At 35.2% G+C, this 17,182-nt stretch overlaps 1 protein-coding gene across 5 annotated transcripts in view; it reads left to right on the top strand.

Annotated features, from left to right (window-relative positions):
• The window catches only part of LOC127174889 (echinoderm microtubule-associated protein-like 4), a 121,058-nt gene that overhangs the window by 72,315 nt on the left and 31,561 nt on the right, over positions 1-17,182 (top strand). For 2 of the 5 annotated variants that reach the window (XM_051125530.1, XM_051125527.1), the window contains exons 3-7: positions 5,346-5,478; positions 5,896-6,093; positions 10,407-10,547; positions 13,680-13,705; positions 14,344-14,376. In XM_051125530.1, the coding sequence (XP_050981487.1) occupies positions 5,346-5,478; positions 5,896-6,093; positions 10,407-10,547; positions 13,680-13,705; positions 14,344-14,376 (531 nt within the window). The remainder of the gene's footprint in view (positions 1-5,345; positions 5,479-5,895; positions 6,094-10,406; positions 10,548-13,679; positions 13,706-14,343; positions 14,377-17,182) is intronic. The other 3 variants (XM_051125528.1, XM_051125529.1, XM_051125531.1) reach the window with 3 other exon arrangements.

Below are 17,182 nucleotides of genomic sequence, written 5' to 3' on the forward strand. Positions count from 1 at the left end.
TTTTACTGTCTCCTTTGAGAAAAAAACATTGTCATATCCAGTGGTAGAAATGGCCAAAATTCACTGGGGGGACTCTAGCTTGGGGGGAGGTGGGGTGTCCATTCAACTGTATTTAATTATAAAACCATTTATAATCTATAATAACGTTAAACTTATTCATAATTTCTCTAAACCTTCTTGCATAATAAGACCAGGGCCAAATGAAAGATTGTATGTTGTGTTCTCCTACTGAAAAAGAAAAACAAAAAAACTTACAAACACCTTCTGATCAATGACAGAAATTAACCTTCCCATTATAAAGTGAGATTTGACCTCTTGAAGGTTTTTTTTTTTTTTTTTTTTAATTTTGTAATGTCATTTTTCTAACTTTATTAAATGCGTGTCATCTTTTGTGACAAAAAAATAGATTTATTTATAAATTTTTTTTCAAATATTTTAATTAAATTACTAAACGATTTAAATATGAAATAATTTTAATGACTCAATTTAAGAGGGGTATATAACTGCAGCTTGGAGATCTCCAGATGGGGGCGGGAACTCCAAAACAGGGTGGGCGCTCCAAAATAAGGCGTGGCTTCTTCCCTTTAACAGACAGGCACATGACACGCATGCGCAGTTTTCCCCCCCAATCCACTTCAGCGCAATCTCCGCTCCGGTCATGTCATATACAAACAGAAAGTTAAAGGTCTTCACAGCCACTTGTCAAAATAAAAGTTTGGTTTAACTTGAAGAAACTGTGACAGAAATATATTACTTAATGTAATGATAGTACAACTATTATTTTACTATAAAATTATTGAAACTTTTTTTTCAACATTGGTGATTTTTATTTTTATTTTATTTTTTTTTCAGTAGAATATTTGGCAGAAAAATTATTTACTAAATTTTATTTTTTATTTGCCAGAAAAATGTAAATACACAACATTATATGGAATAGTATATGTTAATATGTAATATAATATAATATAATATAATATAATATAATATGTATTATATGGAATTATAATAATAATAATTATAATAATAATATATTATAATTATTGTTGCTATTATTAGTAATTATAAAATCAATTATAGAGCTGCTTTTGATTATTACATTTAATAAAACTGTTAAAACTGAATCTAAAAAATTATTGGAAATCACAGAAATTGGTAAAAAATAAAATTTAATTTGAGGGGAAAAAATTCAGTTGCATTTCATTGAGCCTTGAAAATGTAATTTATGTTAAACTTTTAATAAACTGCTATTAAATTGTGCAATTTTTTAATGATTTCTATTGATTATACATGCTTTTTGTTTAATAAAATGTAATTTAACCAAGTCTAGAAATATTAAAACTGGGAAAAAAGAAATCCAGAAATAGTAAAGTGGGGGAAAAAATGAATTTGGAATAAATGAATGAATGAATGAATGAAACTAAATATTATTCAGCTAATAATAATCATAATACAGTGTAGGTTATGTTGGATAGAAGTGTCTACCAAATGCATAAATAATAATAATAATAATAATAATAATAATAATAATAATAATTAAAATCATCAAATAAATAACATTAAATAATATTATTATTGCATAATAATAATAATAATAAGAAGAAGAATTATGATGATGATGATTATTATTATTATTATTATTATTATTATTTATAGCAAATTGTAATATTAATATTAATTAATGGGCGTTTTATCTGTTATTTATTTGATGATTTTCATTTTAGCCCTAGCAATAAAAAGTAAGTACCATGTTTTAATACATTTTGCAGATTTTTCCACAAAATCAGCATAGAGAATTTACAAATACTTCCAGATTCTGTGTGTAGCTGGAACTGATTTAATTTTAGAAATAAACTAAGATAATTACATCATTAATACCTTGTTAAATTTGTTGATGCACATTTAATATTTCTAAACATTCCAAATAAATTTTAAAAGAAACATGCCTGAGACAAAGTCTAGCTCAATGTGACCTGTAGTTTTTTGAGGTGTTTTATCTGGAACACTATGAAGTTGTGGAAAGAAGGGGTTTGAGGTTTGTTCAAACACGCGCACACATCACTTCTTTCAGCAGTCTGATGAGGTCAGCCACACACTGTGTGTTTTTGTTGTGGGCTAATGGAGCGTGAAACTAAGCCATGTGGTACTGACATCGCATCGCCGCCTCCTAAGATAATATACACACGAGTACGCGTGCCCTGGAGAGAAACGATTAATCGAATTCACCACGCACTGGCTGCAGGGTGCCATAACATACAATGGCTACACAGGCGTCAGTCTCTCTCACAAAGCAAAGAGGTCAAAGGGAAGCGACCAAGTGAGAAGCCAAGAACCTAAATCAGACATTTCCACATGCAGGCCATTCAGAGAGTTTTAAATAGCATGGCTGATGCAAACCATTGCAATCATGGCAATGACGTTTAGCGTGAGAATACCACACCAAGCTCAAATGGACACCTCAGTCTGTTCTGTAGCGTTTCAGGACAACCGCAATAAGGCCAAATGCTGGTTTAACACGAGTCTGTGTGTCTAAACTAGGATCCAGACATCTGACACTGCCTCTGTTGTTTATTCTTACTCATTTCTTTATTTTTGTGTTACAATGTATGATATACACTAGAATAATGTCATTCAAAACCTGGTTCAAATTGAAAACAACTCCCAAATTTTCATTCATATATAGTGGGCTCCATATATATATAAATCCATATATATAAATCAAAGTTTCAGTGTACTGTAATTAAGATGGACTAGTAAATCAGATGACTAATCTAGTTAGCATGTCTGGATTGCTGCCCTATTTAAGTCAGACATTATCCTCCCTTTATAGTTTATCCTGTCTGTCTCTATTTCCTGACTGTTGATTTTGTTTAATTCTATGAAATTAAAGCATACAAAAGTCACTGAAATCAACAGAATCATAAGTCACAGAAGAGTCTGGAAATTTATTTAGTGAATTTAAATCTAATATTTAAATATTTTATGTTTAAAATCTTACATAGTTATGTTCATGAATAAAATATTTCTGGAATATTTATAAAATATACTGTACATGAATTTGGTAACATTTTACAAAAAGGTCCCATTTATATGGAAGCATGTTTTTGCCACAGAATTAATATATATATATATATATATATATATACACACACAATTTATTTATACTTTTTTTTTCTTTCTCAGAGGTCTCTCACTTTCTTTCTTGCATTTGCACCTTTTAATTCTGTTGTCTCAGTTGTTTTTGTTTTTTTTTTCTGCAATGAAAGTTCTGACTTTATTTTTTCACAAATGTGACTTTGTATCTCACAATTCTGAGACAAAAGCTGCAGTTTAAAAAGTTGCAATAACCTTTTTAATAGTTTTATCCTGTGGCGGAAACAAGCTTCCATACATTTAATTGAGTTAAAGGGATAGTTCACCCATGATTTTCTCACCGTCAAGCCATCCTAGGTGTATATGACTTTTTTCTTTCAGACAAATACAATAGGAGTTATATTAAACAATGCTTTATAATGGCAGTGAATGGCTGTTGAGACTTTGAAGACCAATAAAGTAAATCCATCCATCATAAAAGTACTCCACACGGGTTAATAAAGGCCTTCTAAAAACAAATCAGTGTGCTTGTGTAAGAAATATAGCCATATGTGACCCTGGACCACAAAACCAGTCATAAGTAGAATGGGTATATTTGTACCAATAGCCAAAAATGCATTATATGGGTTAAAATTATCGATATTTCTTTTATGCCAAAAATCATTAAGATATTAAGTAAAGATCATGTTCCATGAATATATTTTGTAAATTTCCTACTGTAAATATATCAAAAATTAATTTTTGATTAGTAATATGCATTGCTAAGAACTTAATTTGGACAACCAGATTCCAGATTTTCAAATAGTTGTATCTCAGCCAGATATTGTCCTATCTTCATAAACGGAAAATGGAAAGGTTTTTTATTCAGCTTTCAGCCGATGTATAAATCTCAATTTCAAAAACTTGACCATTATGACTGGCATAGGCGGAGCGTGTTTAAGGCTGGCCACGGGTACTTGGGGCAAAAAATGCCACTAAATTGGACGAAAATGCCCCTGCACAAGCAAATTAAATCTATTACGTCTGTTGCTAACAAAGTGAAAATAAATAGAAAGTGTCGATTGCAGCATTAAATTCAGATCTGCTTAGGCTGCACTGTAATTCCATTTAGGCGTTTTTACAGTGTTGTGCAGTCGCATTATAACCAATCACACGTGATTCTGTTGAGCTTATGAATGCAATGGCCAATCAGAGGCGTTCAGATGAGTCTTCGCTGAAACTCATCAGTGCGATGTATTCTTGAATTCTCATCATAAACAACAAAGCACAGATGTACGTACAAAGTAAGTAACAGATTAACTTCACAGCCAGCTTCTGTGATTATAACGATGAGTTAGTTTTTTTGAGAGTGCTTAAGCTTACAATAGATCAAAGTTAGTGCTAATGTCGCTTTCTGCATATAATTTATTCACTGTTTGAATAACTGTGGAAATTAAATGTTATAATTATCCATTTCTAATGTTTTTATTAAATTATCACGTTAAATTGAAATTCAGTCCCATTAAAAATATTTTATTAGCCTACATAACACCCATGTCTGATTCTTTCCTAAAGAGATGAGTTTATGATGTTAGTAGTTAATAGTAGTTATTATGAGCTTATGAATGCAATGCGATGGCCAATCAGAGGCGTTCATATGAGTCTTCGCTGAAACTCATCAGTGCGCTGTACTCTCTACGATCAGAAAGGACAGAGTAATTGAAGTTCTTTTCGTCGTTATCAGAAAAACTGCCACAAACCACGCTGGCGCGTTTTTCGACCCCTGAGGGTTAATAAACTAGTGTTTTCTGAGTCGGAGTCACAGTGATAAAGTTGCCAATCCTGACTCACCATCTCCTCTTTGGATGTACCTTTAGAGAGAAAAACATCTTTACAGATTACATAATGAAAGAGTTATTTTTGTTTTGTTTTGTTTTATTTTAAGTAATTTAAAGCTTTCTATAGATATATTTATCATGTCTGTGAGGTATGTATTCGCTGAGTTTCGGTTCATTTTTGTGAAGCGCTCCTGTTGAGATGACAGAAAGCGCATTATGTTTGTCATATTCACTTAGGATGGCTTGAGGGTGAGTAATTCATGGGGTAATTTTCATTTTTGGCTGAACTATTCCTAAAATTCATGGAAATTTAACAGTCAAAGGGTGTGGAAACTCTAATAGAAGGTCTGTGCAGGAAAGTTGTTGCAGCGCTGAAATTTCAGTCATTGTTTTGAGTATAAGAGGAACTAAAACCGATGCGCAATGTGTCTCCTGCAGGTCAGACCCCGCTGCGTGAGGCGTATTCGATGTCCTGTATTGCCAATGGCAGTTCCAGCGGCCGCAAATCTCACAGAGATAGTTCCACAGTGTCCGTAGCCAGGAAAGAGACACTCTCCTCCGCTGCCAAGAGGTAATGCACACACCCAGACACACACAGCTGAAAAATGCAAATGATCTCAAAGCCTCCTCTACACATTTTGGACATCTCCCTTTTCTGACCCACTTCAGCTCTGCACTAACGAGCTGATGATTTGAAGCAGGTGTGTTAGATTAGGGAGATAATCACAGTGAGTTGTAGCAGCAAACCTCCATGAAGGGTTTGGGAAATACTGTGCTAGCATACTCTTAATTAACTTTTAACAGGCACAATGTACAGACTTCTGGAAAAATGCTCCCAAAATATTAATATGTGATGTTCCTTTCAGCCTGAAGAAGTATATTCTTCTGAATGTCTGTGAGTGTTTCACCAGTGTTGAGATGCTCAGCTCTCCTCGTCTTTTCCTGTGTATCAGATCTTTCTCTGTTGACCCACATGTTGTTTTTGCAGTGGTGGGGAGAAGAAAAAAGACAAGCCTCTGATGGAGGGGATCAAGGAGAAAGAAGAGCCGCCACAGGCTAACGATAAAACCCCCTCAGCGCCCAGCACCCCTCAGGCACCGTCCCCTTCCAGCAATCCCCCCTCCCCACATCCCCCACAGCCCCAAAGACAGCTCTCGGAGAACAGGGGGTCAACCCCGGCCAAAAGGTTCCTCCCAACAGCCATGCAATTTCTGGCAGCGTTCGAGCAGCGTTTGGCAATCTGCTTGCAGCGGTTTCGCAACCTATTGACGTAAAGCCAAGGGGCAGGGCTGACACGCTTCCTCAATCAATATCGAGATCAATAGAGTGCAACAGTAACTGGCTGCTTTTTATCTGCCTTGGTTCCGGCAGTATTTTCCCATTCTTTTGTTTTTTTCCCATAGGCATTTAGAAAAAAAAAAAAAAAACTAAAACTCTTGGACCAAACCATGCAACTTAGATGGATTACAACATTAAAGCATTTGATTTGAAAAAGGAACTTTAATTTGTAAGTTGCTTTGGATAATACCATCTGATAAATGATTAAATGTAAAATAAAATTCTTTATAGTGAAATTCTCCTATTTAATAAATTAAAAAAAGAATTGCAAATAATATCAAAAACAAAGGTACAGTACAAAGTAATAAAATGATTCACTGCTTGTCATTGATAAGTATTGTAAGTATAAAAACATAAAATGTAAAATGTATTTTTAAATATAAACACTATCATGAAAAATGGAATCAGTAAGGTTATTTAATGTTTTAAAAGAAGTTTCTTATGCTTACCAAGGTGGCAATTATTTGATTTAAAACATACAGTAAAACAGTTGTATTGTGAAATATTATTACAATTTAAAATAAATGTTTTATTTTATAATATATTTTAAAATATAGTTAATTAATTCATTCCTTTGATGGCAAAGCTGAATTTGTCATCAGTGTTGTGCATATATAATAAAAAAAAAAAAAAAAGTAAAATATTTATTTATTTATGGGAAACCATAATATATATATATATATATATATATATATATATATATTTATATATATATATTTATATATTTATATATATATTTATTTAGAATTCTTTGATTAATAAAAAGCCCAAAAGCACAGCATTATTATTATTATTATTATTATTATTATTATTATTATTATTATTATTATTAATTATTTATTTATTTATTTGAACGTTTTTTACTTCCATTTACTTATGATCAATTTAATGCATCCTTCCTGAAGAAAAGTATAATTTCTTCCTTTTTTTTTTTTTTTTTTAATAAATCATACATTTTACACATTCCGATACATACAAATAGATATTTATTTTATTTTATTTTATTTTATTTTATTTTATTTTATTTTATTTTATTTTATTTTATTTTATTTTATTTTATTTTTTATTGTGGAAAAAAGGATGGGATTTTTACTTCCAGGAACATTGTATGCATTGCTGTTCAAATGAAGGAGCTATACATAAATCTCTCAGACTTAAAGAAACAACTCCTGTCAGTACTCATTATAAAAACCTAATTTCCAGTCTCTTAAATTAATTATATCTAAACAAATCATTGCTTTCTCATCATTTATCAGTACTTGTCCCACATTCTATGCTAAATGTCCTGCTAGCATCAAGCTGACAGAATTGGTTGGAGTATGTTATGCTCTGGATCACTCTGAGCTGTCCACCCAGTAGGGGAAAGTAATGAAAAGCAGATGTGATGTCCTCTCAGTGCTCAAAACCCTTGGTTCTTGCTTAATAATCCGCAGAGTAATCAGGCTAACACATTGGCCCAGCCATGCTTCAACACCATTAGCAAACCTTCTAGTCTGTACTTATTAACCCAAGATCCTGCCTGCTGAGTTATTCATATTGACTCTGCAAGCTGTCCTATCCAATTATCTAAAGAGAAGTGGAAAACCAATTAGCCGTTTCCTTAATGTCATTTCATGGCCAGATCCATGCTTGTTAGACGTTGCAAGAAGAAGATTATTAGCCGGGATTTGGCCTCGGCCACATTACTTAAATACGTTTCTGCAATCGATGAAGATTTTACTTAGGCTAACATAGACGTGAGCTTTATTGTAAGTAGTTAGCATCAGAGATGCTACATTTGTGGTTGATGTGGTTAGTGCAGTGTGCTTTAGAAATCTTGCAGAGATTGCATTTGTTTTGAGAAATGTTGAGATGTCAATACAGTGAAGCAAGAGCATGTGATTTCTAGAAATAGAATAGAAAGTGCAGTAAATGCAGGCGTTTTGCATGGTGTTTTTGCTTATAAGGCAAAAACTAGCATACATGTTAATGCTAGAATAGCATGTTTCTACTAATTCATGCTGATTAGATGTGTTTGACTTGGGAGATCTGTAAAGTAATGCAGTTAACCAGGGAAAACCTGCTGGTGAAGCTACTAGACTAAGTAAGTCTTGTTAAGCTAGTACCATGGTAATATTTTGGCAGATGGTCATCTGAAGCACTCACATTATGCATATACAAGGAATTGACATCGTTAGATCTGTATACCTCACAAGTGGCCCCATATGTAGAACTCAAGCCAGTTTTTCACATGTGGAAGTGTGTCCGCTCTGCTCCAGGGTATTATCCATTCCCTTTTCTTTCCTCCTCTCATACTCCCATGTTTGGTGAGGTTGGAGGTACTTTGCTACAGCTCTGACCTATTTAATGCCCTTAAGCCCCAAGTATACTTCAGTTTTAACGTGAACACTTAGCGTATGTGTACAGCCAAACGCAGACGTTCAACACAGTTTCATCCTTGCCCGGTGTCTGCGCTATTTCTCTGCACAAGTTATGACCGTCAAAAATGCCTTCATACTTGTTTAAACTTGCGAGTATCTCTTAAAGGGATAGTTCAATCAAAAATTAACATTGTGTCACTAATTACTCACCCTCATGTTGTTCCAAAACCTTAAAGCCTTCGTTCACCTTCAGAACACAAATTAAGATATTTTTGTTGAAATCTGAGAGCTCTCTGACCCTGCATAGACGGCAACAACACGGAAGAGAAGAACATTTATAAAGTCATTATTTTTGTTTTCTTTGCACACAAACCGTTTACTCTTAGCTTCATAATATTACAGTTGAACCACTGATGTCACGTGGACATTGTAATGATGTCCTTACTACCTTTCTGGGCCTTCAATGTGTCAGTTGCGATGCAGTCTATGCAGGGTCAGAAAGCTCTCGGATTTCAGCAAAAATATCTTAATTTGTGTTCAGAAGATGAACAAAGGTCTTCCGGGTTTGGAACAACATGAGGGTGAGTAATTAATGACAGAATTTTTATTTTTGGGTGAACTGTCCGTTTAACTCCCTCACACAAGTGCTTGTCAACATGCATGGACGTCTATTGTTGGTGATGAAATTTACTCTGCGCAACATACATGTATCCTAGCATACATGTAAAAACTGAAGTATACTTTGGACTTTAATGTTTGTGTGTACATCTGTGAGTTTCTGGATCACTTCTACCAAAATTTCTTCCCGTGCTCCCCTGCCTTGATGTTCATATTCCGCTAAGTTCTGAGAAATGTGGTGTAGTGGCTTAAGTTTAGGGCTCAAGATGAGCCATCGTTATTTTTTTGGCCTTTAGTTTGCTTAAAGTTTAAATTCTCCCAACATTTTTATTGCACTTCCCATGTTTCTGTCAAAACGAGCCACCCGTTCAGCTCCCATTGCGAATGAATTGAAAATTGGGTCGTGTAGAAGGGGTGGTCCAGAAAATGAGTTTGTTTTGGACTGTTAACGTTTTCTTCTTGCAAACAGCTTCGTGTGAGGAAAACGCTCCTCTGTTTTCCCTTTCTAAACCTTTGATGTGTTTCCTTCTTTGCCTTACTTTAGCTTTGCTGTGTGGCATCTTTTTCCTGAACAATCTCATGCAATTTCCCACAGGACTGGGTTTTAAGATTTTCAGCTTCCCTGTGTGTACTAACCATCGAGTTGATTGTGCTTTGCCATATGCATGATGTTTTACCTGAGGGATGCATCTTTGACTTTCAAGGGGCGTTGCTTGTTTTCTGGCTTCCAGTTTGAAATTAACCAAAGAGGAAGAGTGGTTATTTGAGTTTGGAGGACCTGGATAGAGTTAGCATCTAGACCACGGTTGCCCAAACTCAGTCCCGGTGTCCTGCAGAGTTTAGCTCCAACCCCAATTATACTCACCTGAGCTAATCAAGATCTTACTAAGCATACTAGAAGCTAGGCAAGTTGGAGCCAAACTCTGCAGGACACCAGCCCTCTAGGACTGGGTTTGGGCACCCCGATCTAGACTTTGCAGTCTATCCTAAGTAAAATTGTCTGAACAAACCAAACCTGTGACCCATTTTGGTGGGTCTATGTAGATCTATTTGATAGATTGTCCTCCTCCAAGCTCACAATACCGCTTCTCTAAATTTTTAACTCGTTTTTCAGCTTCTCTGCTATCGCTTCCTATTCCAATGAAGTCCTTACATGTTTTTCCTGTGTAATTTGCGTCCGCAGCAGAGGTAGCAGTGCGAAGCGTGGAGGAATGGAGCGTTCTCAGAGTAGCACGTGGGACAGTGGAGAGGAGAGCAGGAACAAGCTGGTGAAAGCAGCCTCCACCTCCAAACTGCTGTCCAAAGTGGTGAAGAATGCAGAGAAGTGAGTGTTAGGTTCCTTCTGTCCCCTTTGCCCTACTAAGACTCGTGCTGTTGACTTGAGTCCTCATATACTGTAAGTCATCCAACTGAGGTACAAACAAATCTGATTGATGGAAGTGTATCTGAAATGAGGCTTCAGGTTTTTCAAGTTACGTTAACTGAGTTCAAAAAGTGTTGCATAAGAATCTCCAGAGAGAATTCCAGCGAATTGGAACACCACACCATTTATGAAGTTACACTAATACTCAATTCATTCCATGTTTCATTTGTTTTTGGTAATATGTGACCAGGGACCACAAAACCAGTCATAAGAGTCAGTTCTTTGAAACTGAGATTTATACGTCATCTGAAAGCTGAATAAATAAGCTTTCTATTGATGTGTGGTTTGGATAGGATAGGACAATATTTGGCCCAATATACAACTATTTGAAAATCTAGAATCTAAGTGTTCAAAAAAGTCAAAATATTGAGAAAATCGCCTTTAAAGTTTTCCAAATTAAGTTATTAGCAATGCATATTACTAATAAAAAATAAGTTTTGATATATTTATGGTAGGAAATTTACAAAATATCTTCATGGAACATGATCATTACTTAATATTCTAATGATTTTTGGCCTGAAAGAAAAATCGATAATTTTCATCCATACAATGTATTGTTGGCTATTGCTACACATATACCCATGCTACTTAAGACTGGTTTTGTGGTCCAGGGTCACATATCATTATGCTTTTAGCTACCGATATTTCGAGTAGTAATTGCTGTTCAGTGCGTTTTACCTTTCATTTGAATTCATTCAATGAAATTTCATTAAATTTGTGCACATAATATGCAAGAAAAAGTCCAGATTCCATCTGGGTCTAGTTATGTGTTATTGCAAATAATGTAATTTATCTATGGCTCTTGCTTGAAAATCCTGAAGAAAATCTTCATACGCCCTCATGTTGCTGTCAATGTATGACTTTCTTTTTTCATCAAAACACAAAATGAGAAGTCATGGAAAACGAAAGTGGATAGACAGTGACACGTTTGAAAAATAACATTAAAAACATGCTTGGTTGACCAAAAGTTTATTAGTCACAGTTGCAGAAACAAAAAAAATCCACAGGAAGTGGTGAAGTCATACAGTCCATCACGAGCAGATCATTAATAGCTGCTCTATGTGGTAATACAGTACATTCATCAACCTTAAATATGGCTTTTCACCTGAAAGATGTAACTTTACATGGGCGTTCAATCTAATGTTAACCTAGTAAAATGTGCGATATTGAAGTGTCTATGCGGTGGAAGCTGAATAGTGGCGCACTCACTGCATGACAGATGCCGGTGTAGTCACTTGCTCTTAAAATACTCCGTCATTTTTGGTGATACAGATAAAAGTAATACATCTTTAGAATCTGTGAAGACTCTTCGTTTATTTGTGTGCACTTACAATAACAACCAAACGTAGTGCTTTTGTAAAATAATTAAAGCAAACAGGATATACTTTCTGCCATCTCAATCTCTGTGAACTTGAGCAAGAAGATGACGACTTTGAAACTCTGTGCACACTTGTCTTACAGACATGAAAAAATATATCTGTAGAGAGTAAAATGTCTACTTTCAAATGAACCCATTTAGATAGAAAACAATTATTCTCAGATTATGTAATCCGCATGAAACCACATACAGGTGCATCCACTACTGCAAAGATGAGAAGTCAGTGTCACAGACTTCATCTGTAAGCCGAAAACAAACACTAGTTTATTAATAAATTATTAAAACGTTAATGCAGTACATCTCCTTGCTGTTTTCCCCAGACACATTTATAATCATTATATCAGCCGGTGTGCTGTGGCAAGCTTTTTTTTGCATGCACTTGGTTGCTCATTAGCCTATGTAGGCAATTAAAGGCTCATTATTATGATTTATATGGTTTATTAATAAAGGTGCGACTAATAGTCGACTAATGCTTAAAATGAATGACTGCTAGTCGACCAGAAAAATCTTTAGTCAAGGGCAGCCCTATAAATTGGACTATACACTATATTCCAAATTTTCCGACACTAATTGACAAAATTTGTGCTTAAAGGTTTAGTTCACTTTCAGAATAAAAATGTCCTGATAATTTACTCACCCCCATGTCATCCGAGATGTTCACATCTTTCTTTCTTCAGTCAAAAAGAAATTAAGGTTTTTGAGGAAAACATTCCAGGATTTTTCTCCATATGGTTTCAAGTTTCAGTTTCAATGGAGCTTCAAAGTGCTCTACAAGATCCCAGCCAAGGAATAAGGGTCTAATCTAGCCAAACAATCTGTCATCTGTCAAAATTATATACATTGTAACCACAAATGCTTGTCTTTCACTAGTTCTGCGTGGTACTTCCGTGACTTCACGCATTATGTAGTTTTTTTGTCTGTGTACTTCGGTCCAAAAGGTAGGTTAGGGTGAAGAACTCCATCTCATTTGGTCCTCCAACTTCAAAATCATCTGATATGGTTGTTTTACCTTTTTTTTTTTTTTAAAGGTAAACGTTTTACTTTTTTTTGCACGTTTGCTTTGAAAACACTGGGTCGGTACTTCCGCCTATGTCACTTGTGACCTTTCCAACGTGACTATGTAATGCGTGAGGTCAAGCTAGTGCAAGATGAGCATTTGTGGTTGAAAAGTATATCATTTTTTTTATTTTTGGAACATAAATGGAATTCCACTATATTGAGAAAAATCCTGGAATGTTTTCCTCATAAACCCTAAGTCCTTTTTGACTGAAGAAAGAAAGGCATGAAAGTCTTGGATGACATGGGGGTGAGTAAATTATCAGGAAATGTGTATTCTGAAAGTGAACTAATACTTTAATATTAGGAACCTTATTGCAAAGTGTTCTGTGATTTTATTGTGAACATTAATTTCTGCTCACTGTCATTGTATGGAAAAGAGCATGTCAGAGATTCTCTTTCTGTGTTCTGTGGAAAATAGAAAGTCATATGATTTGGAAACATCATGAGAGTGAGTGAATGATGACAATAGAATGATTCCTTCTTTTTGGACCGGTTCCTTTAACACATTCCTGTAGTTGAACAAACATGCCATTTTTGGAGCTCACGTTTTGTCTCGTGTTAACAATATTTTGATTTTCTTCCCATTTCCTCTTTAGACACAGAGATCCAGTCATCAGCCAAGGTAAAGTCTCATTTTGTCCTTACGTGATCTATTATGTTTCAACTTCATTTTTTCCTCGTGTGTTCCTCTCATTTCCTGTATCACAGTGGTGCGAGCAAAACTCGGTTGCCTCGTGTAGTATGTCTGACTTTTTGTGCACATTAGAACCATCCAAATTCTCATTTCCATGTCATTTGCACAGTAATGTCTGTAAAAACATTTAAGCTGTGCCCTGTAGCCAACTTGCATTTTATAAGTGTAAATAAAAGCTAGCATGATGCCACCTCTTAGTGCTTGGCTTTGCACCAGGGCAAGATTAGCAGTGACACTGAGAAATACTCTTAGCACAGGGCTCATTCCAGTGTTCCCAGGCTAAGCGTGCCCTGGAACGACCTTCCCCCGAATCTGGATTTAGCCCTGGGCTGAGAACAGTACAGGTGTGAGCATTTCTCAAGTCAATTTAATCTTGGCAAAGATGCACACAAACTGCATTCTTGTGTCTTGTGGTTTCTCATTTGTTCCTACCAGAGTTTTCTAATGATCACACCCTTCTTAAAAAGTGTTGACAGGCCTTTCTTATCATACGTCAGTAAAACTGTTCCTTGTCTGTCATTCTGTGTTTGTTTTTTGAGAGATTATTATTTCTGTCCCATACCCAGCTAAAATGTCAACCCGTGAAAAAAACAGTCAAGGTAAGGCCTTCCTCTCTACAGGACCGAAAGCCGCCGAAAGCGTTTTTTTTTTTTTTGTTTTTTTTACCCCTTCCTTGCCCCGCTTCAGGCTGGATATAAGCGTTTCTGGCACTAATCCCACTTTAATTCTCTTAACATGTTGATCGATCTCTCTGAAAGATCAATGTTCAGTCACTTCTCGCACTCTTCTTCTGTGTCTCTATCTCTCTGCCGCTCTTGTTCTTTAAAATCTTAAATAACATTTCTGGAGGAATCAATAGTAAGTGGATTTCCTCCCAGATTACAGGCTAGATGATAAACACACATCTCGCTTCTTCATTTGTTCTTGCAATTCAGTTTGTCTAAATAGATGACTTACTGTAGATTCACCACCAGTAACTCATTAGCAGAGGAATGTGTTTGTCCAAAACTAAAGATACCAGAACAGCTTTGTGGCTGAATCTCACTAAACCCGCCACAAATCTAGCCCAGACTTCACCACAAAATCAAAAGAAAGAAAATAAGAAAGTGCATTTTGTGCAAAGAAAATCATATTTGTGACCCTGGACCACAAAACTAATTTTTTCAAAACTGAGATTTTGAAAAAATTGAGAAAAATCTAAATATTGAGAAAATCACCTTTAAAGTTGTTCAAATTAAGTTCTTAGCAATGCATATTACTAATCAAAAGTTAAGTTGTTATATATTTACAGTGGGAAATTTACAAAATATTTTCATGGAACATGATCTTGATTTAATATCTTAATGTTTTTTGGCATAAAAGAAAAATTTATAATTTTGACCCATCCCATGTATTTTTGGCTATTGCTACAAATATACCTGTGCAACTTAAGACTGGTTTTGTGATTAAGGGTTACATTTATTATAGCTATCCATTGTAACACTATTTTTTAAGATGACTAAGCCCATTTTTAAAATAATGCTACGAATTCTCATTTCCATTATGGTATCTGAAACAATATATGTGACCCTGGACCACAAAACCAGTCTTAAGTTGTTGGGGTTTATTTGTAGCAATAGCCAAAAATACATTGTATGGGTCAAAATTATTGATTTTTCTTTTATGGCAAAAATCATTAGAAAATTAAGTAAAGATCATGTTCCATTAAGATATTTTGTAAAATGCCTACTGTAAATGTAACTTAATTTTCTAATTTTTAAAACTTAATTTTTGATTAGTAATATACATTGTTAAGAACTTTATTTGAAGAACTTTAAAGGTGATTTTCTCAATATTTTGATTTTTTTGCACCCTCAGATTCCTGATATTAAATAGTTGTATCTCGACCAAATATTGTCCTATTCTAACAAACTATACATCAATAAAAAGCTTATTTATATGACTGGTTTTGTGATCCAGGGTCACATATATACAATCATTTGAAAAAGTTAGGACACCCTATTGAATTCCATGGTTTTCTGTATCAGGACATCATTAAAAAAAAATGGTCCTTGGCTGGTCTTAAAATTTCGAAAATAAAACCTCAGATGAGCAACACATGACAAATTGCACCGTGTCATTATTAACTGAACAAAAATAAAGCCAAAATGGAAAATGCCAAAATGTGACAAAGTTAGGACACCCTTACTATTAACATTGGAATTAAAAGGGTAAATAGCAGTCAAGCGGAGCTAATCAAATACCTTTGATTAACTGATCATCAGCAAGTCTGAGCACCTCTATAAAAGCATAAGCTTTGGCAGTTTGCTGGTCTGGAGCCTTCAGGTGTGTGTTAACACAATGCCAGGGAGGTAAGACATCAGCAACCATCTTAGAGAAGCAATTGTTGCTGCCATCAATCTGAGAAGAGTAATACGGCCATTTCCAAACAATTTGAAGTTTATTCACAAGTGGAAGACATTTAAAACAGACACCTCTCCTTCTAGGAGTGGACGTCCCAGAAAATTCATCCCAAGATCAGACCGTGTAAAGCTCAGAGAAATGGCAGACAACCCAAGAACTACACCTCAGACTCTACAGGCCTCAGTTAACATGTTAAATGATAAAGTTCATGACAATATCATTAGAAAAATATGGGACAAAAATGGCATGTTTGGAAGGCTTGGCAGAAGAAACAAACAAACAAAAAAAAACATTGCAGCACAGTTTAGGTCTGCAAAGCTGCATCTGAACAAAACACAAGTCTTCTAGAATAATGTCCTTTGAACAGACGAGACTGACATGGAGATGTTTGACCATAATGCACAGCGCCAAGTTTGTGAAAACCTAAAGAGCATATCAGCACAAACACCTCATACCAAAAGACAAGCATGCTGGAGGAAGGCTGATCATTTTGGGCTTGTTTTGTAGCCACAGGACCTGGGCACCTCACGGTCATTGAGCTGGCCATCAACTCCTCTGTATATCAAAGTATTGTAGAGTCAAATTTGAGGGCATCTGTTCGACATCTAAAGTTGGGCCAAAATTGGGTCATGCAACAGGACAATGATCCCAAGCACACCAGCAAATCTACAACAGAATGGCTGAAAAAGAAAATAATCAAGGTGTTACAAAAGCCCAGTCAAAGTCCAGAGCTCATCCTGACTCAAATGCTGTGGTGAGAGCTGTGCATAAGCAAATGCCCACAAACCTGGAGCAATAAACTGAAGCAATGCTGAAAAAAAGAGTGGTCCAAATTCCTCCAGAACGATGTGAGAGACTGATAAAGTCACACGGAAAATGAATGCTTCAAGTTATTGCTGCTAAAAGTGAATCTATAGGCAGTTGACTCATAGGGTGTCCTATGGCCTTTCCCTCTTGGCTGTATTTTTCTTAAATAAATAATGACACAGTGTGATATGTCAT

The sequence above is a fragment of the Labeo rohita genome, chromosome 13 (assembly GCF_022985175.1).
Source record: "Labeo rohita strain BAU-BD-2019 chromosome 13, IGBB_LRoh.1.0, whole genome shotgun sequence".
Classification (NCBI taxonomy): Eukaryota; Metazoa; Chordata; class Actinopteri; order Cypriniformes; family Cyprinidae; genus Labeo; species Labeo rohita.